Below are 21,113 nucleotides of genomic sequence, written 5' to 3'. Positions count from 1 at the left end.
GGACCACCCTCCCCCAGTGCACAAATTTTGTGCACTGGGCCTCTAGTAAATGTATAATTCTTTACCCCTTTTGGCCTCATGTGTTCCTCCTTCACTGACCCTAACAGTTATCATGGCAATTAGCTAGCTTATCAATATTAACAACAGGAAGAGAGCAAAGGGGGAAGGCCAGACATTATAAGCATGGCCATCTGGACAGCTTCACTGGGAAACTACAGTTCACACCCCCAGGGAACTACGGGTCCACTCCCTGCAGATCACTGGGGAAGGGATGGAACCAAGGGGGAGATGGGCACATGTGCAAGCGAAGTTGGGTGACGTAGGGATGGTGCTTGGCTGTCAGTCTAGCCTGGGAAAAAGATCATTGGCAAGAACATGAACTCTTGGAAGGTTAAAATCTCCAAATAAAGAGTTCAGCCTGTCTTGCCTGCTTGCTTGCTCTTATGCTCTCTTGCTCTGTGACCCGCACTGGCCGCCCCCCCCCCCCCATGTGGCCTTAAGCAGCTGCGTGAGCCGTGGCCATGCGGACTCCACAGGCAGGATGCTGGACTGGACATACTTTAATATGGAGCAGAAACTCTGGAGATTGGTTTTTAGTTTGGCCTGCTGCAGACAAGATTGGACTATTTCCATGGTGGGATGGACAGAGATGGGACCTCGAAGGGCAACCCCCTTAATTTTACATTATAAAGCTTTCCACAAAAACACATCCACGGTGGGGACCTCAGGAAACTGTTTTCCCCACAGCACCCCAAGAGCTCCACTTCCACCCATAACACAATGTCTAACTTTGTCGTACTTTTGGAGGTGTATTATCAGAGTAGATTTAATGTGCATTTCACTTGTAAGTGAATTTGAACATCTTTTCATATTTTTGAGAAATGTGTGAGAAATGTATGTGTGTGAAGGGGAAAGTGTTTTCGGGTTAGTAATTGATCTTTGCTTATTTTTTGTTGTTTAAAAGGTTTTTTTTAAGACATAGTCAAATTCAGCAACTTTATTGTTTGTTGGATCTGAATTTTTAGTCATAGTTAGAAAGTCTTTTCCTACAGCGGACTAAAGAGAAAATCATACATACTTTCTTCTAGTACTCACATGGCTTCATCTTTGACAGTTATATCCATGGCCCAGTTGGAGTTTATTCCTGATTACAGCGTGAAACTTGGTTCTAATTTTATCTTTCTCCAAATGCAAGCCAGTTGCCTTACCAATGCTTATTAAATTGCCCTTCTTTTCCCAAGTAATTCGAGATACTATGTTTATCACATATTACATTTTCATATGCATTTAGGTATATAGTATTTCTGGGACTTTCTATTTTATTCCACTGGTCTATTGGCCTATTCGCTCACCAGTTGCCATGAGTAGGAAACAAGCCAGATTTATAGTGTATTTTAATGACGGGTAGGGCTAGCTTCCCCTCATAAACTTTTCTTTTTCCTGTTTTCCTGGCTATTTTTGCGTTTTTATTTTTCCATATGAATTTTAATGTCAACTTGTCTAGCTCTATAAAAATCTTGTTGGTATTTTTATTGGTATTTGTTAAATTTATAAATTACCTTAGAGGAAATGGATATGTTTATGTTATGGAATATCTTTCCATTTGTTCAAGCCCATTTGTTCAAGGGTGCTTTCACGTTTTTCTCATATAAGGTTTGCACATTTCTTGAAAACTTCATTCTGAAACAACATTTTATCTTCGTTGTTACTATCGTATTCTCTATTTTCAGGGTATAAAGTATGTATATCCGTAAGATCTATCTTATTGACTAGTCTGGTGTACCAAAAGTGACATATTAAACTTTCCCACTACTAGTGTATTTCTATCAATGTTTCTTTAAATGTCCTATGATTTTTTTTTTGCTTTATACACGTGTTGCTGAATTATTTGGTGAATAGAATTTATAACTATTGTATAATCATTGTGAATTATAATATTAAACCATGTCATGGGTCAGGGACATTGTCATAGTCAGTCCTTCACTCCCAGTGCTTAGTCCATAGCTAGTGGTCAATAATTATAGGTTGGATAAACCTTCCATCTCTCACCCGACTATTAATATCTGAGGGGTAGATGGGTGTACCGCTCATTGGCTCATTCCCTTCTAAGACCCAGAGGAATTAGGAACCAATTATTACGGACTCTGGGGAAGCACCTTGAAAACAGTACTGTGTTTTATTCTTCTTGTAATACCTAGCAGTCTTTTGCATAATGCATGATGAAGCTGGGAAATGAAAGAGAAAATGAAATAGTACACACAAAGGCTTGGAGGAATGTCAGGTGTACAGAAATGCTCAATTAGTGTTGCTCCTGCCTCAATTTTGCTGGCTGTAACGGGAATAAAAATATAGGGCTGCCTCACATATGAAGCAAGAATGCTCTCTGTGGAAAAGCTTCGCAAACTCCAAATACTACCAAATGGGCGTATCTAAGTGCAATATGTTTACAAATCTTGGCATTGAGCAGCCCAGTTTGGAGGGACGGGCCCTCATGTAGGGGAGCGAAAACCTAACTCATTATAACTATTAGCACTTTCGGTGTTTTCTTCATATTTAAAAGCAGCAGCTGACGGACAAGACCGTCCCTCGACGTCCAGCCCGTGTCTCTGCCGGCCTTTCCTTTCCCTGAAGTTGTACCAAGACCCTGATTCGCGCCTTCCCCTCGCCCAGAGCCAGCGGGGGGGACCAGTCCCGGGGCGGGGCGGGGCGCTGGCTGGGCGGGACCAATCCGGGGGCGGGGCGCTGGCTGGGCGGGACCAATCCGGGGGCGGGGCGCTGGCTGGGCGGGACCAATCCAGGGGCGGGGCGCTGGCTGGGCGGGACCAATCCGGGGGCGGGGCGCTGGCTGGGCGGGACCAATCCGGGGGCGGGGCGCTGGCTGGGCGGGACCAGCTCGGGGGCGGGGCGCTGGCTGGGCGAGACCAGTCCGGGGGCGGGGCGGGGTGGGGGTGTCCCGGGCATCGCTGCCGGGCGGGGCCGCACGAGGGCGCCACTAGGGCCGCGCTGCTCCGGGAGTTGCGGAGCATCGGAGGAGGCTCTCCCTTCCCAGTGGGGCCCCGCAGTGTCCCGCGGCGGCGCCGAGGGCCGCGCGGGCCGCAGGTCAGTCGGGGAGGCCGCCTACCCGGCCTCGCCCGAGCGGAGGATCTGGGCTTCGGGTGGGCCGCGGGCCCGGGAGGCGGCGGGGCGCCCCGAGAAAGGGCCCGGCCGCGCGGATCACACGGGAGGCCTGGGCCGTGGGCTCGGGCTGGGAGCGGAATCTGTGATAGCCGGGCCTCGGGGAGACTCCTGCGGGCTTCCTGGTGTCCCGGCCCCTTCCCTCCTTCCCACCTGGAGGGAGAAGTGCGAGTCCCCGGAGCAGCGCTTCTCAAAGTGGGTCCGCGGGCGGACTCCCACCCCCGCCGCGGACTCTGGTCCGCACTCCGTGCCGCGGCCCGGGAATCCGCCTGCTGCAGGCAATGCCGGCGGCTTAGATACAGGTGGTCCCAGGCCCGCACTTCGGGGACGCTTCTCCGGAGGGCAGGGCACTTCCGCCACAGTAGGCAGCCTAGTGGGTGCACTTGAGGGCGGGCACCGCGGCTGGACTTGCAATGTGGTGGCCCTCTGCCTTAGGAGAGCCGGGCCGGGGCCGGGGCCGGGGAGTCTCCTCCTTGCACTCAGGGTGCTGCTGTGCTCCCGGGGTGCACAGAGCGCAGTGCCTGGGCCGAAGCTGTACTGAGGCGGCAGTGTGGGTGCAGCAGGCAGAACTGGGGGGTCGGTCCTGCGACCTGGATGCGAGCGGTCCCCACCGCTTACCACACACAGGGCAGCCTGGGTGTGGACCCCAGGGCCCTCATCTGTCCCTGGGCACAGGGAGCCGCATCCAGGAGGGCTCTCGTGTGCATTAGGTCGGGTCTGCCGGCGGCGCCCTCAGGGGCTGGCACACAGTACGCACTCAGTAAAAGGGAATTAGTAAGAGCGACACAGGCCCTGCCTTCTAGGGGCGCAGAGGCCCCCAAACTAGGGATTAAGCAAGCGAGGTGAAATGGAGACAGAGGAGCACAGTTCATCTGGAGAACTGTGCACCGGCTCTCACTTGGGGGTGATTGGGAAGGTAGTGCAGGCAGTGAGGTTTGCCTGGGGCTTTGAAGAAGAGATGGGCTTCCAGGGAGCTGGTAACCGGCAGCAAGAACCAGCTCCATCCCAGGCCTCCCAGGTGGTTCTCTCACCGGGATCATTGGGGGCTGCTCCCAGGACCTGTAGGTAGTGCAAGAAGTCACATCCATGGGTGGATTTTGAAGGCTGGACCATTGGTCCGTGATAGCTTCTGTCACTGACCGTGTTCGACACACATGGTTGTGGTTGTCTCCTGTCCCCCTTTCATGGGAGAGTGGATACACTGGAACATCCACGAAAGGGTCTTAGTTGAGCACGTGGTAAAGTGAATTGCCATGGATGTAGCCAAGCCTCTGGACAGCCATGTTACCCTTGCCATGGCACGTGCATAAAGCTTCAGCCATTTCAGAGTGCAGAAGTTAGGTGATTTATTTTTTTAAATATATTTTTATTGATTTCAGAGAAGAAGGGAGAGGGAGAGAGAGAGAGAAACATCAATGATGAGCAAGACTCATTGATCGGTTGCCTCCTGCATGCCCCACACTGGAGATGGAGCCTGCAACCCGGGCATAGGCCCTGGCCGGGATGGAACCGTGACCTCTGGTTCATAGGTTGATGCTCAACCACTGAGCCATGCCAACCAGGCAGAAGTCAGATGATTTGGAGATGCTGTTTGTTCTTCTGGACCAGTCTAGCTACTGGCAGACATGGAATTCCAATCTCAGTTGACAAATTATATCTTCCTTAGTTACGCAATTTAAGAATTACAATTACTATTGTTAATCATTTCTGTCCTTTTGTTTCCTTAAGTCTGCAGAGCCAACATCAAGTCCCTAGTATACCCCTTATGGTAAAATGTATATCATCATAGGTAATATTTATCATTTATTAAGTACTAACATTGAGCCAGAGACTGTTCTATATGCTTTTCATATGTTTTGTCACTTATACCTCTGATAATCCTTTGAGGTAGGCACCGTCCCTACCTCCGTTCTATAGATGAGGACACAGGCAGGGGACGACCAGTATTGCCTGAGGCCCCCGAGCTAGTGCACGGTAGATCCTTGCAGGCTCATCCCATGCCCACTGCGTCCTCTGCAGTCCAGACAGCCCCCTCAGACTTACTGTACTTTAAAAAGATACGTGAATATTGAGGCTCAGAAGCACACCTCGCCCTTGTTTTCTATATGACACACAATGCATTATGCTGTTTAATTCTTTAAACAGTCACCTCCACAGCTATGATTCCATTGGTCATAGTTTATTATTACTTACAGGTCCTTTGAGCCCGAGTTTTCCAGATTCTCAGCATATGTCAGACTTTTTTCATAGTGTATAAAGTCCTTCAATTCAGTATTGCCAGTGCTGAGGAATTTATTTGAAATCACAGTAAAATGTATTTATCTTATTATCTATTGTTGAAAATGTCAGTGGTGATTGTCCTTTGTTTTTACAGAGGGGACCGGGACCACCATTGTTTGCAGTTTCTGGAAGTATTTCAAGGCACAAATTCAGGTGTCGGCGGGAGCAATGGAAGATCACAAGGAAGAAGAGATGTTAGACATTCTCCGACTGAACGTGGGTGGCTGTATTTACACAGCCAGGCGAGAGTCCTTGTGCCGATTTAAAGACTCCATGTTGGCTTCCATGTTCAGTGGTCGTTTTCCTCTAAAAACAGATGAGTCAGGTAAATATCTACAATCTGTAAGCATGATCATGCATATTCATTAAAATAGGAGTCTAGCTTAAATTCCCTTTGATTTTCCTAATTACAATGAAATAGATTAGATTAGTTTACTAATTAATGAGCTCATTAGGACTGTATGGAGACTTATTAAATACTTGGAGAAATTAAACACCAGTCTCTAGGATCTGTGATGCTTTCGCTGAAAGTTGACAAAACAGTGAGAGTGTGTGAAGGCAAATCAGTGTGTGATTTACGGGGATTATATTTTGGAAGTTGTTACGTTCATGAAACTCCATGGGTAAAGGTATTGAGGCCGATTAAAAATATTAGCTTCTCTCTGTGTTTTTCAAGTTAGAAAATATGTATTTCTGGAAAAAGCAGTTGCCCTCATAGCTGACAGGGCCGTCATTGTTAGTGCAGAGTTAATGTTAAGCTTGTCACCTGGTACAGCTGGAATTTGCATGTCTTAGAGGTTCCGGGGCTCCTGGTACCCATTCTTCTTTGCTAGAAGAGAGGGCTTGTGGGGTCTTGGGCATGGGGGGCTGTGAGTCACCCCTGGGTCGGAGAGATAGCTTTGCCAGCGGAATGGCAGTGGAAAGCCTGGGAGAGTCACCAATGGCCCAGGGCTTGACGTCCATCTGGACAGAATGGTTGCTGGTGGAAGATGATAAGCAGAGATTGAGTTTTTTTTCTGTCCCCAAGTTTTACCTTCTTAATCCCTTCTTTTCTAAACTAATCAAGGGAGAAAAGGAATTACTGAGTAACTCACAGAACTGTTGTTTTTTAAAAAATTCTGCTAATTGCCCAAGAAAAGCCTTTTATCATAAAGTAGTACCAGCATAGCATTTGTTTTTTTATTTTATTTTTTTATTTTATTTTATTGATTTCAGAGAGGAAGGGAGAGGGAGAGAGAGCATCAATGATAGAAGCATCATGATGAGAATCATTGATCAGCAGCCTCCTGCATGCCCCGTCCTGGGGATTGAACCCACAACCTGGGCATGTGTGCTGATAGGGAACGAACTGTGATCTCCTGGTTCATAGGTTGACGTTCAACTCCTGAGCCATGCCAGCCGGGCACATTCGCTTTTTAAAGTTTAGATTTTCACAGTACAAAGGGACTAATCTGATAAATCCAAACACATGGAAGGCTGGAGCTGGGAACCCTGGGTTTATATGTCAGCACTGCAGATCAATACAAACACTAGACATAGTAACAGGCCCCTGCCAGCCCTCATCAGAGAGAAACTCACAGGCCTTTCCGGAAGATTGAGTCAAGTGGCCTGAAGTTAGGGGTAAGTTTCCCTTTCTGCCAGCAGTCTGAGGTTTCCACAGCTTTTGCAGGGGCTTCAGTAGGATTATGGTCATTGCACCCAAGATTCCAAATGGAGCTCAGAGCATGCATTTTCCTACTTGGAGGGAGAGAGTGCAGAGGATCACCACATTTGGCTAACCCTATTTGAACACCAGACGGGAACTTTCTTGTGAGAGACGTGTCTACCTCCATCTGACCTTGGTTTGACATGTGGAAATGTTGTCCATGGTCATATGTATCTGTGCAATGACTTTGGAACTGAATCTTTTCTAGGGGCTTGTGTTATTGACCGCGATGGACATCTGTTTAAATACCTTTTGGATTATCTCCATGGAGAAGTTCACATCCCCACAGACGAGCAAACCCGAGTCGCTCTACAGGAAGAGGCGGATTACTTTGGCATCCCTTATCCATACAGCCTGTCTGACCACTTGGCCAATGAAATGGAGACATATTCTTTAAGGTCAAATATAGAACTTAAAAAGGTCTTGGCATTTTCTTAAGTTTTAACATATATATATGTACACACACATATATATACATATCTCTATTTATTCTGCACAAAGCGATGTGTGTTGTTTTGCATAGCCTGTGCTGTCACATAAACCCAACATGAGGCTGTTTTACTTTTTTATAATTTTGAAGACACATTTCTTAATGACTACTAGTCATTTTTTAAGGCCAAAATTCTATTTTAGGAAAGTGCATTACATCACTCAAAGGTTTGTGGGGCTTTTATTTTTCATTGAAGATGTAGCACTTTTTGATGGCTATTTTATAGAACTCTTCTTCTCTTGAAGGTCTTTTTGAATTAAGAGCAATACTGTAGTAGTGAGGGTATGGTGGTATTATTTTGTTTTCTGAAATGTTGTCTTTTAAAAAATGGTCATAATATATAAAAGATTGTATAAAATTTCTTACCCGATTTAGTGAATATAAAGTTTGTTACTAAGTTAGAACATCAGTTTGATTAATTCACTTTGAGATCAGTAAATTTTTTAAAAGATGCTTCTATTTTAAATCACATTTTAAAGATCTTTATTACTTAATTATCTGTTTTTGCTTTATTGATAAATATTATGTTTCTATTAATTAGCACATTTGGACATCTAAGAAAGGTCTTTTACCTAGATAATTGTTAATAGTGAAAATGGATTTGAGTTAGTATGAAGTCTTTGGTTTGGATATCGACAGCAATCTGATGCTATGGCTATAAGGAGGGCAGCATAGAGAACATTCATTTGGTTCCAGACCCTCTTCAGGATTTTGCATGATTGTGTGGGTTCTGCTACTGAAATTCTTTATAAATTGAGTTGTTAGATAGTCTTTTGATGCTTTTTGACACATTTGCAGAATGGGCCTAAAAAAACTTGACTAGAAGGTTGGGGTGGGTTAACATTCATTTTTGAAGTCCCAACTCTGTAGTCTTTTGTTCCTGGTTTGTATGCAAAAAGGACATAGTATGCATACATTCATTCTGCTCACCAACACATTTATTTCAAATGTTTTAGGCATAGGGAGCACTGTTCTAGAGATTGTGTGGGACAGAAAGAAATACAACATTTGGTGCTTGCCCTTGAACAGTTTATAATATAGTTGGGAATTCTCATAGATGTGCAAGTAAAGTTAAAAACCAATACCAGGAGTTAGATAGCAATATTAAATGGAAATGCAAGACATGTCAGGGTCCTATTTTCATTCACTGAGTCAGTACATATTAAGCATCTCCTTTGTGTCAGGCAGTGTTTCAGGCACTTGTCATATAGCATATAAAAGTGCTTGTCCTCAGGGCGCTCACAGCAATAATGATGCCGTTTCTCCCCGGGAAGGCCCTTGCCACCCGATTGGGCGAAGCCTTCCTGCTCTGTGCCCTTCAGCACCGCCTAGGCTCACCTAGTGGCACTTACCACATTGTGCGCTGCTGGCTTATTTAATGTCTGTCTTCTGCATCAGCCATAAACTCTAGGAGGGCTAGGACCCTGTCTTGCTCAACATTATATCTCCAGGACCTTAGACAGTGCTCAGCACATAGTAGCTACTTAATATTCTAGCGAATGAATGAACAGGTGGGTAAGTGCCAAGTGAGTTCAGACAGTCTGTTTTTGAGTTCATATATTCGTACCTTTCAGTGCAAAGGAGCAAGTTAAAATCCACTTAATCCATGATTGGATTTGGATTTAAAAATAAGCATCAATCATGGGAGAGTCAGTAGGAGATAAAAGGAAGATTGAGTCAAGTGGAAAGTTTGGGGGAAATTAAAGGGAGAAGTAAAGAGGTCTAGTTTTAGTTATTATGTGAAGATTTAAAAATTAAAAGTGATGCTGGTAGTGAGGTTAAAGAAGGAGGAATAAAATGTAATTTCCATCAGGAAAAGGGTTCTCTAGATGGGAAGCTGTTGGGTTTTTGAGTGATGCTTTTTTTGGTGATTTGCCCCTCACTCCAAGTTCAACCCATGCATGTTTGGTTCTTAAAGGCATAAAGACTAGGAATATCTTCTTTTTTTTTTTTTCCTTATGACCAACTGAAATTGCAGCCTTACATGAAAGTAACAACAAATTAATTTTTTAAATTAAAAAATTATTTTCCAGAATTAAATTCAAATTTTCTTTTTTTTTTCTCCAGGCTTTAACAGACTTCTGTGATTCATATGGTTTAGTTTGCAACAAACCAACAGTTTGGGTTCTCCACTATCTTAACACATCCGGTGCAAGCTGTGAGAGTAGAATTATTGGTGTATATGCCACAAAAACGGACGGAACAGATGCTATTGATAAGCAGCTCGGAGGAAGAATTCACAGTAAGAGCATTTTTAAAAGGTATGTCCACATTTAAAAATGAAAACGGAACAAAATTAAGTCTTGATCTTTTCTAAGAGGTGTTACTGAATGGAATATGTGGTTGACCAGAAAAGAACATCAGCCCCTCTCAACAGGCAGAGTGAGCCTTCTGGGCTGCTGAGACAGAAGTTATAATTAAGACCGTTTCACAAAGAAGCTATGGGCTATCTATGTGGTCTATTACTGTGGTTCTCAACTGGAAGTGGACATCAGAATTCCCTGTGAGACTTTATTAAAAAAGAAAAGGAAGAAAGAAAAGCAAAGCCACGAGCCTGGGTGTCTCAACCATAGCCTGGGGGCAGAAGCCCTGGCTAAGGAGCCGGTAGGCCCACTGAGTGGCCCAGACTGGCCTGTGCATTGGTGTCCTGCCCTGAGAAATGATGAGAGACTTTCCTGGTCCCTCCCAGCCTCAAAATTGTATGACTTGAATATGTTCAATTACTAAGGGTTATTCTCTTACTATTTTCCCTGTAATCTTATTGCTAAGTGGTCAATCCACTTAGCAATTTTTAGAAAAAGTTCTCTGGGATATTGAATTAGGGCACATATTAGTGACAAATGCATGACCACATGAGTTTGTTTTTAGATGGTTAAACATGTCACCATTTTCTGAATTCTTTACGGGCAGAGATGTTACTATAGGAGACTTATAACTGCCTGGCAAAGGCTAGGCAAGTCCAAAGCGTGCAACTGCTCTTAACTTTTTAGAAAGCATGTAGTGGAGCATCACTGTTATTTAATAAAGTTTTGGTCAAAGTTGAGTCTTTTCTAACGTTACTGGAGTTGGTGATTTTTAGAAAAGCTATTTTAAAGACTTGTTGATTTGTCTGCACGGTCTATATATAGTAAAATTAACAAATATTTTACTACTGTAAAAAGAGATCAAATGTAGGTTAGTATATTCATATAGTATATAATACTCATATAGTATATAGAATTATATGTGTGCTTAACGGTCACAAAACAAACCTTTTCCTTAACGAACAAGCACTTACTGTCTGTTAGCTGTACACACACACACACACACACATTCATACCTAGGTGGTATATTTTCATTACCTTTTGCAATCTTTCTAGAGAGGCGGGCAATAATGTTCAGTACATCTGGAGCTATTACTCAGCAGCAGAACTGAAGAAAATGATGGATGCCTTTGATGCCTGGGAAGGAAAAGGTACAGTCCAGTTCTTTTATTTCATGGCAGAAGGAGGCGTGTCCTTAGTAAGACAAAGTGAGCTGAGATGCATTTCTTTTTTTGAGAAAGTATTTTTTGTGTGGGTCCAGGTATTTGTCATTTCATGGTAACATTGAGATAATTTACTTGCAAATCTTTAAACCTCGTGAGTTGCTAGATATGATTAATAGTTTATAATTCAGTAACCTTAAATATGCTTCTGTTAATTATGCTTATTTAGTTCAATTAAACAAGAGGTTACTTAGCACCTACTATGTACCTAGCATTGTCCTAGGAAGTACATCTCTAAGTTAAGCATAAAATGTATAATAAAAAAAAAGAGACAGAGGAAATGAAAATAATGCTGGTAAGATGTCTAAAGAGCCCTTATCAAACAATTAAAATAATCTTTAAATACACACTTTGAAATTTGGCCATTTTTACCAAGCTTATATGAGAACTAAAGACCCGGCACATGAAATTCCTGCGTAGGTACGGTCCCTAGGCCTGGCCTGTGATCAGGGCCATTTTCCCCGGTTTCCCACAGCCAGCCCCGCCCCCTGCCATCACCCACCCCCGGTTCCCCATTCCTCATCGGGCAATCGGAGCCTGCTGGCCAGGGGGAGGGACCAAGAGGTCAGCCATTCCCTCCTGCCCGTTGGCCCCACCCCTGCCACAGGTCGCCCTCTGTGTGTGGGGCGACTGTCAGGGCGGGGCCTTGGTCCGGTGCCGTCCGTGTCCCCTGCCACCCACCCTCAGGTCCCCATTTGCCATTGGGCGATGGGAGCCTGCCGGCCAGGGAAAGGGAGCAAGAGGTGGTCAGTGTACCTCATAGTGACTGGCGGAGCGGTTCTTCCGCTGTTAGGGTCAATTTGCGTATTACCCCTTTATTATATAGGATTGATAATAATCATGCTATTTAATCCTAAAACAACGTCCTATGCTCTTTATCATTTTATTGGTGAGGAACCTGAATCTCAGAGAGGCCATGCCACTTGCTTAAGGATCACAGATGATTAACTGTTCTATGCCCAAGATGTTCCCCCCCTTAATTAGTAAGCATTTATTGAGTGTGAAGTGCAACCATTATACTAAATCCTAAAAATGGGTCCAAAGATAAATAGCACACATCTTAGTCCTCAAATGATCTTAAAAGCGGATAGAAACAGAGATTGCAGGTCATTATAAAATGGAATAAAAAGGCCAAAACCGGTTTGGCTCAGTGGATAGAGCGTCGGCCTGTGGACTGAGGGGTCCCAGGTTCGATTCCGGTCAAGGGCATGTGCCGGGGTTGCAGGCACATCCCCCGTGGGAGATGTGCAGGAGGCAGCTGATTGATGTTTCTCTCTCATCGATGTTTCTAACTCTCTATCTCTCTCCCTTCCTCTCTGTAAAAAATCAATAAAATATATTTTTTTAAAAATGGAATAAAAAGAGTGGAAGAGGCTTTTAAAAACTACATCAGCCCTGACCAGTTTGGCTCAGTGGCTAGAGCATCGGCCTGTGGACTGAAGAGTCCCAGGTTCGATTCCGGCCAAGGGCATGTACCTTGGTTGCGGGCACATCCCCAGTAGGGGGTGTGCAGGAGGCAGTTGATCGATGTTTCTCTCTCATGGATGTTTCTAAGTCTCTATCCCTCTCCCTTCCTCTCTGTAAAAAAATCAATAAAATATATTTTAAAAATAAAAATAAAAATAAATAAAAACTACATCAGCTGTTCCTCCTTTAGGTGGGGTGCCAATACCAACCTCTTCTTTCCTCATCTTTGCCTCCCTCACTTTCCCTCCTTTTTCTTTTCTTTTCATACCCCTCTAGCAGATAGGATAAAGTAGAATGAAAGGAGTGCTATTCTCTTTTAGCTTATTCTTGTCGATTTAACTGACTTTGAGACACTTGGACTTATAATTGAGAACAAACCCATGGCGTCCTGTCTCCTTCTGTGCCCTGGACCGGCGGGCTGCCCAGGAGGCTCTCTGCTGACTTAGGAAGCTGGAGCAGAGAGCTGCGATCCCTGACTTTAACAAAGCGTGCAACTGCTTTAACTTTTTAGAAAGTGTGTAGGAGAGCATCACTGTTATTTAAAAAGTTCTAGAAGGTCTGTGGAAAGCCCTAAGCAGGAAGCAGAAGTAAGAGAAAGGCCAGTTGGAAGGAAGAAGACATTTATGGTTATTTGTGAACAATATGTATTTCTAGAAAACTCAGAAGAATCTACTAATGGTATTTTAAATGATGAGTTTAGTAGTCCTATTTTATATGTTGTGTACAATATATTATTAGCTGTATACATATATGTTAACAAAGAGCAGCTCATTTATGATAAATTAATTAGAAATTATAGGGGAAATCCCATTCACTATAGCAATAAATAAAACAAAAATAACTAGGACTGCCCTACCAAGAAATGCTTGAGTGTTTTTTGAAGAAAACTGCTAAAATGTATTTAGCCATCCATCCATCCATCCATCCATCCATCCATATAAATGAAGACATGAAGGCTATGGTGAGACATGCCATGGTCCTGAAAGGGAAATCTGAATATTATAAAGATGTCAGTTCTTCTGAGATTATATGGTAAGTTTGGTACAGTTTCTACCAAAATATCGATAGGACTCTTTGGGAATCTTGAAATGATTCTAAAATTCCTTTGAAAGAATAAACGAAGAATAGCCAAGAACATTTTGGGAAGTAGAGGTTATTAGAGGGATGAGTCTAACTCTGTTTGATACTAAAACAAGCTGTAGCCCAGCTGGTGTGGCTCAGCAGTTGAATGTTGATCCATGAATCAAGAGGTCCCCAGTTTGATTCCTGGTCTGGGCACATGCCCAGGTTGTGGGCTCAGTCCCAGTGGGGGGCGTGCAGGAGGCAGCTGATCGATGATTCTTTCTCATCATTGATGTTTCCATCTCTCCCTCTCCCTTCTCTCAGAAATCAATAAAAACATATTTAAAAAAGCAAAAACAAAACATGCTGTAGATAATAATAAAAAAACCATGTGTTCCTGGTATAAGAATAGATGCAGAGAGCAAGAGTAAACCCCAATAAAGTTATAAGAATACAAATATTATGTAATAAGAAAGTCACAGAGTTGACTGACTAAATATCAATGAAAAAAATGATAGGTTATTTAACATGTAATTGACAAGTATGTTTGAGAAACAAACATCTTTGACCTCACATCATTTATCAAAATAAGCCCAGGTAGATTTATGAATGAAAAATGAAACTATAGTAAACTAAAAGGAAATTTAAGCAAATAATTGATTTCTTAGGAGGGAAAGAAATGGGGCATGAAGCTCGGACGCTCTCCCTGGCTCTTCTTCTAGGCGACAGTGCTCCTGCCCCGTGTGCAGTGGACAGAGGTTCTCTTAATGATGCCTTTCTCTCCCAGGCGTCAGCTACTGGCGGGTGCCGCACGAGCTGATAGAATGCTGGACCCTGGAGGAGCGGCCTTTGCTGGGGAGCCTGCGCCACATGGCCCCGATTCGGAAGAGGTGAACTCTGCTCTGTTGATGTTTGTTGATGTTTGTTTTTTAATCTGTGACCTATAGTTTTTCTGACTTTATTGGGGAAATAAATAACAGTTCTTGACCTTACTAAAATAAAAGCCTATTAATCACATAGACGAATATTCTGCCTTACCACCAAAATATAAATCTGGATAAATGCAAATTTACCAAAACTATGTAAAAGGTGCAAATAATTCTCTAAAACGGAGTTAGAGTATGTTCTTTTGGGGAGAGTGTGATTTTAATGATACTAGTGGAGACAGTGGGAATGCTGTGGTAAGTAGTTTTCTGCACAGAAGTGAAATCCAGGCTTTATTGGTAATAGTCAAAAAATGTATTTATTAGATTTAATATTTGGAATTTCCTGTGACTTATTCTGAATTCCTTTCTCCTTCTCAATGCCACAAATAGCATTTTAAGTTAGTGGTACTTTCTTGTGTTCTTTAAAATTATTAACATTAAACTCACTCCACATCTGTGTCGTTCACTGTGCTTTAAATGCATTTAAAAACCATTTTTCTTTTTCATCGTCTGGGAATTATTCATGGCTTTCGGAAGTTCTGATTTCTGGATTTCTGCTCTAGAACTTGATTCAAAGCTCCTGTGGGATTCCAGATGCTCTCTGACTTGTGCCCTCTGGATCCTTCTCAGAAATGCCGAGTTTATTCAGTGTTTAGTAATTAATGATCTCTTGTTAAAACAGATTACTTTCCTAAAGGCTCTCGTTTTGTTATCATTATTTGTGTTGCCCATTGAACCTATAGTTAGCAAACATCATTTCAGTGTGAGCAGCGGTTCTCAGCTGGGAGTCATTTTGTCCCCAGGTGTTAGGCAATGTGTGGAGACATTTTGGGTTGCCACACTGTGGAGTGGGGAATGCTACTGTCATCGAGTGGGTAGAAGCCAGGGTTGCCATTAAATGTTCTAGAATGCATGGGGCAGCCCCCATAGCAAAGAACTATCCGGCCCAAAGTGACAATAGTGCCAAGACTGAGAAACCTTGGTCTGGAGTCTAGTGGCCTGGAAGCGCTCTTCCTCAGTAACCTGGGAAAAACAATTCAGGATGTTTCTGGTTGCCCCTGGATCGCATCAGGGTTCTTGGGAACAGAGCGGTATGTTGTGTAATTCTCACATAACATCTCTTTCCACATTTTAGCTTGTTCATATTGTATGTGATTTTAAAAGGGTTCCTATTCAAGGTGAAACAATCTCTCATAAACTTGCCGATGTACGTACTGACCATGGCGGGAGATGAGAAATGGGGTCGATTGATACGCATCGATCTCTTGGCTCACATTCTTGATGGAAACCTTTTTGTTCACCTTAGAGGCGAATTTTGGAGCTGGTTTCATTAGCTGCTGACCATGTAAGTGCTGACGGGCATGCTTCTGTGTTTGCAGGAGGCTGATGGCGTTGGATGAAGGGGAGGAAGGCGTGAACTGTAAGGCTGGTCCTAAACCTGTCAGGTTTTCGGGCCCTTCCACCAGCACCCAAATCAAGGTCAAGAACTCGGCTTCAGTCCGGGTGTCCCCGTCTCCAGGCGGAATGCCAGTTCAGCACTCTGCACTGTCTAAGGCCCTGTCCCTGGTGGGCACGGAGGTGCCTGGGCACTCCCCATCGCATGGGCCCGGGGGTCCTGAAAATGGGGCCACATCGCCCCCTCCAGCCAAGGTTCTGCTGTGCGACAAGAAGGCCACCCCACCCCGGGTGATAAAGCTGAAGCGGACTCCACTGTGTGCCACGGGGCCTCCCCCGCCCACCTGCCCAGCAGCGAGCCCCGCGGGGGCCCCGCCACCCCAAGCGCCCACCTTGGATGTGCGGACTGAGAACAGGCAGGACAAGACCGATTGAAGGGAGCGCTGGGCTCCAGACGCCCTGTTGGCCTCCCAGGGCTGCCACCCGGTGATGCACACAAGTGACACTGTCGATGCAGTAGAGGTGACAGCGTCACGTTTGCATTCAGGATAATTACGGGGAAAGGAAATTGCGACATAAGAGTGGAGGAGGGGAGACTTTAGGTGGTTGGGACTACAGTTCCTTCTCATTTTCCCAACTTTTAAATGATTACTTGTCTACAGACAGTTTGAATTTCCGGTTTTTAATTTTTTTTTAAAGGTTGGTTGGTATTAGGGCGACAAACCAGTACAGCATCATCACTAGAGAAGTTTACTTTGTTGCTGAAATAATTGTAGGCTGTAGGCACTTTGTAATGTTTGTCATAGCAGCCCAGGGGTAGGAGTGAGTCTGGCTGAGGTCCTCCGGCCTTGGACCAGCGAGGGTGCTGCAGGGCTCCCTGGTGGTAGCACAGCCCAGAGAGGCGGAGAGAACGCAGATCAGGGGAACTTGCCCCACGTTACTCTCAGTCTCAAAGGCGACATGAGAAGAAAGATGAGGGGCAGAAGATAGAGACCACACTTTGACGTTCATTTAATTAAACTGTTTTCTTTTCCAGATTGGCTTTTCTTTTTATTTATTTCCTTTTTTAATTTAGACACACACACACACACACACACACACGTTAAATTCGTTGTTCCACTTATCTATGCATTCATTAGTTATTCCTGTATGTGCTCTGATGGGATCAAACCCGCAACCTTGACGTATAGGGACAACGCTCTAACCAACCTAGCTACCCAGCCAGGACCTAGGTTGCCTTTTTTTACTTTTTTCCATTAGCAGATGTATTTGTACATCACAAGAAGGCTTCTTGGAATAAAAACTACATAGCATAGTTTTTGAAAATGCTTTGAAAAAGAGAAGTTAACAGTTTAACTTTCTAACTAAAGTTAAGTTTTGTTTTCCAGAACTGACCATTGAAGAGTCATTCTGATGACACAGTATGATCTTTATGCATAAAAGATCTACATAACTTGAATTTAATGTTTTTAAGCAGAATCTTTTGATTAATCCTCTATTTTTCACAGCTGTTCAGTCTTGTGTGTTTACTCCTACATGTTGTGTCTTGCAATTGGGTCACATATGGCTGCTTCAGTGAGCAGTGTGCCTGCCATCGGTGTGTTAACAAGTTCATAAAAGCAGGGTACTTTCTCCTCAGTGCTTCTTGTGGTTGCATTGTTTTGAAAGAGTAAAGTAACTATTCAAAACATTATTTTTTACAAAATAAAGTAAAACTTTTCCATAAAAAGTAACGTTTTCTATTACTATACTTATTCTTAAGCCTTGCCGCCCTTTTGTAGTTTGAAAGCTTGCCAGTTTGTGTAGGTTATCTATTTCTGCTTACAAAATTGCTTTCCTGTGTAGGTAATGTATGAAATAATGAAACCAATTACAGGCAGCCTTTTGAAATAGGTGGTTTATTTGGTTGACAACAATGAATATTTAACTGAAGAGTCATGGGTGACATCCCCTTGTAGAATATATAAAATACGCAGTTCCTTTTGAAAAAATACTATTATAGAGAATCCAGGCATCCCGAAAATCAAAGACCACAGGGAATTTTGAAACTTCCAGTGAGGGCTTTATTAGTACTGCTTGAGCTAGGACATTTTGAATCGCTGATTCATATAAGAAATATGATACTACTAATAAACATGTAATGCTTATTTTATACCTAATAAACATTTATCTGGAAAGGAAACATCTTGAAGATTAATCGTGGGTGATTCAGTCAACACCTTCATTTCTTGGTATCAGGTAGTTTCAGGGATAGTCTATTTAGCCCATCTAGCCTTTCTAGAAAGAAAGTTTTTGGAATAATTACTGGGCTGTGGTGCAGCTGAGGTGGGAAGGAACAAATAGTCCCTTAAGGGTATATTTTTAAATGTTTTTGTTTTGATATTGCCTGATGTTGCAGTTTATAAAGTATTTTCATATTTTTTATTTCATTGTGTTCATCAGCAGTCAAAGTCAATGTCAGAATGTTGGAGAAACACGAACCATACTTTATTTGGACGTGGTTCCCTGGGGTTTAGGGTAATTTCACATGAAAACACATTTTTCCTAATACCAGGCCCTATAAATACGAAAGAGTTAGTAACTCATCATAACCCATTGTTCTTTCTGGGAAAAATAAAGATTAATAATAGCATGCTTTATAAAGAGTGATTCAGTATCATTACTGTGGGGGGAGTAAGTTTAAGTATTTTCATATATTTCATTTCCTCGTGTCCATTATGCTTTTTAGTTTCAGACAACAACATACTGCAGCTCTCCTTTCAAGTCCTTAAAGATCAAGACAACGAGCTTTAGCAACCTTAAGGCTGTACAATAACGACAGCCCCCACCCTCCAATCTCCACCTGGACCCCCCTTCCCCACGTTTTAGCCCCATAATCTGATTTCTGCAGGATGACACAGCATCGCTGACAATAGGATAAGCTAGAGGGAGGAAGTGGAGGTAAAAATGTGAATTTGTTTAATATTTAAAGTTTTTGAGCAAAAAGTAGTAAGTATTGGATGACATGTCTGTCTCCTCCTAATAATAGTAACACTAAAAACATGATTATATTTAATACACAGGGACTCTGTCTCCCTGAACCTGGTAAATAGTAGGCCTTTGATAAACTGAACAGTTAGGGCACCCCACCCCACCCCCGGTCATTGCAGAAAATGTATCTGGTAGCCGTCTTCAGGGTGGGAACCTGGCGGACTTTATACTCTCAGAACCAAGTGGGCCTCCTTAGTACTGTGATCATAGCTCGGTGACCACAGTCACTATTAGTAGTGGCGAGAGCCGTTACATAGCTTGTCATGTTATGTAAAGTAAGTCAGAGATGTGGACCACAAGATCCTAGAGAGGTCGCTGGCCGGTACTCCCTGACTTCTGAGAAGGAAGCAGAAGTCTGGCATCTCCCACGCCAGGATTGCTGATGCATTTTTTTTTTTCATTCACAGACCGGAACCTATTGCTTTCTCAGCAAGTGCTAACATGGAAAAAATCGTTGATTCACTTTCTAGTCTATGGTTCAACACAGTACAATTATTACCCAGCTATACCTTGACTTTGAACATACAGTCCCATTGGCTTTACCTGAGACGTTGTTCATAGAAAACATTTTGATTTAAATACCGTGTTGAATATGCTCAGATTGTCCCGTAAAGGGGAGGATGCTGACATTCATATGAATGTAAGGTTGCCTTGCGAAGGATGGTGATGCCTGCGATCCCTTTGAATAAGTCTAGTCTGCATTTGGTAGGAGGTTGGTTAGATACCAAGTAGAAAGTATGAACCTAACAAAGTGAAGGGAAAGAGCTTCTATGGCCAACGGAAAGTTTTTTCAAATGATTTACATGTGTGTATTCCCACGTTAACTAGGGACTTTCTAACGTGGAAAATACAGTCATTCCTCCGGATGCCAGAACTCTCCCTGAAAACCGTCAGCAAGTCGCTGACACGGCAGTGAAGGGTGGCTGAGTGCATCTCTGTTGAGGGCCCAGTGAGTGTGCAGGATTTGAAGCGTGTAGCACAGCCAAAAAAGGAACCGTCACCAAGAGCTCACAGAAAGGAATCGGTGTCCAGCTGTTGTCGGAATTTCATATTCACGGAATCTGGTTGGTAGGGCAGGCTCAGAGGGGCGGGTTCCACCTGAGTCTCGTCAGTGTCACGAGAGAGACAAACGGTTCGCTTTGTTACAGAAAAACTGCTTTCCCATTGTTCGCATGTTGCGGCCCCAGGTAGCTGTACACCTTAAAAATAAAAACAATAATAATACTAAAAAGAACATGATTATATTTAATACACAACTTCGGTACAACCAAAAAGTAAAACACCACAGTAAAATAAGAAAAGCATAGCATTTCATTTGCAACGCCTGAGGAATGGATAACAAGCCATGTGCACTCAGTCTGCTGGCTGCGCTGTGTCTGGTGGCCGTGGCTGAGACAAATGGAGTCGTGTCAGCATTCTGCCCTACTTATTTACTGAACAATTTTCCATCTTACGTTGCTTCTCAGACTTTCCCTTATTTTACCCCAAAGCCCTCCTTACCTTAGAAACATGTTGCCCAGTTACAGGAATGAATGTGGGGGCCTGGCGCTCAGAAGAGAAACTCGTTTTAAACAGAGAGCACATTATGGAAAGGAACAGGTCGTGTATTTGCTAATGTGGGAAAAAGGCAAGCATTGCTTCTTTCTGCCCAGATTTCTTAAAACCTTGGACGTTCTGTTTCCAGAACAGCTCTTTCAGGAACTCAGCCCCTAGTTCCTCAGGTTGGAGGGAGTGGGAGCTCAGCTTCTATGGGGATGGCGCTAAGAGCCCAGGGACAGGAGAGACTGTCTCTTAGACCAGCAGTGGGGACCGTCCTGCCCGAGGGCCCAGTGAGGCCTGAGAAATCACGGGTCGGCCCTGCCAAGGCATTTGGGGTGAGTTAATGAAATGTTTGACCAAACATAGCAGGCTAATTCCTAAGCTGATATGTTACGGCCAAAGGTGATCCTGAATCGGAGGGTGAAAGGATTGATAAAAGACAGACAAGAGAATGAAAGCTGGGTCTCGGTGGGACGCTGCTCCCTGATGAGGAGACAGCGCCGGCGCCCACAAGCCATG

At 43.7% G+C, this 21,113-nt stretch overlaps 1 protein-coding gene across 1 annotated transcript; it reads left to right on the top strand.

Annotated features, from left to right (window-relative positions):
• The first annotated feature begins 3,008 nt into the window (after positions 1-3,008).
• Positions 3,009-17,062, top strand: KCTD18 (potassium channel tetramerization domain containing 18). Its single transcript, XM_070421786.1, has 7 exons — positions 3,009-3,099; positions 5,549-5,779; positions 7,368-7,579; positions 9,717-9,910; positions 11,009-11,103; positions 14,492-14,594; positions 16,010-17,062. Exons 2-7 carry the CDS (start codon positions 5,623-5,625, stop codon positions 16,458-16,460), a joined length of 1,212 nt encoding a protein of 403 aa, XP_070277887.1. The 5' UTR covers positions 3,009-3,099; positions 5,549-5,622; the 3' UTR covers positions 16,461-17,062.
• The last annotated feature ends 4,051 nt before the right edge of the window (positions 17,063-21,113 follow it).

Source organism: Myotis yumanensis, unplaced genomic scaffold (assembly GCF_028538775.1).
Source record: "Myotis yumanensis isolate MYYU_CA2020_CCGP unplaced genomic scaffold, mMyoYum1.0.hap1 SCAF_8, whole genome shotgun sequence".
NCBI lineage: Eukaryota > Metazoa > Chordata > Mammalia > Chiroptera > Vespertilionidae > Myotis > Myotis yumanensis.
This window is presented reverse-complemented; position numbering and strand designations above follow the sequence as displayed.

Coding starts and splice junctions, on each gene's coding strand:
- KCTD18 (XM_070421786.1), top strand. CDS start 5,623: ATGGAAGATCACAAGGAAGAAGAGATGTTAGACATTCTCCGACTGAAC. Junction 5,780..7,367: donor TCTAAAAACAGATGAGTCAG/GTAAATATCTAC, acceptor AATCTTTTCTAG/GGGCTTGTGTTATTGACCGC. Junction 11,104..14,491: donor TGATGCCTGGGAAGGAAAAG/GTACAGTCCAGT, acceptor TTTCTCTCCCAG/GCGTCAGCTACTGGCGGGTG.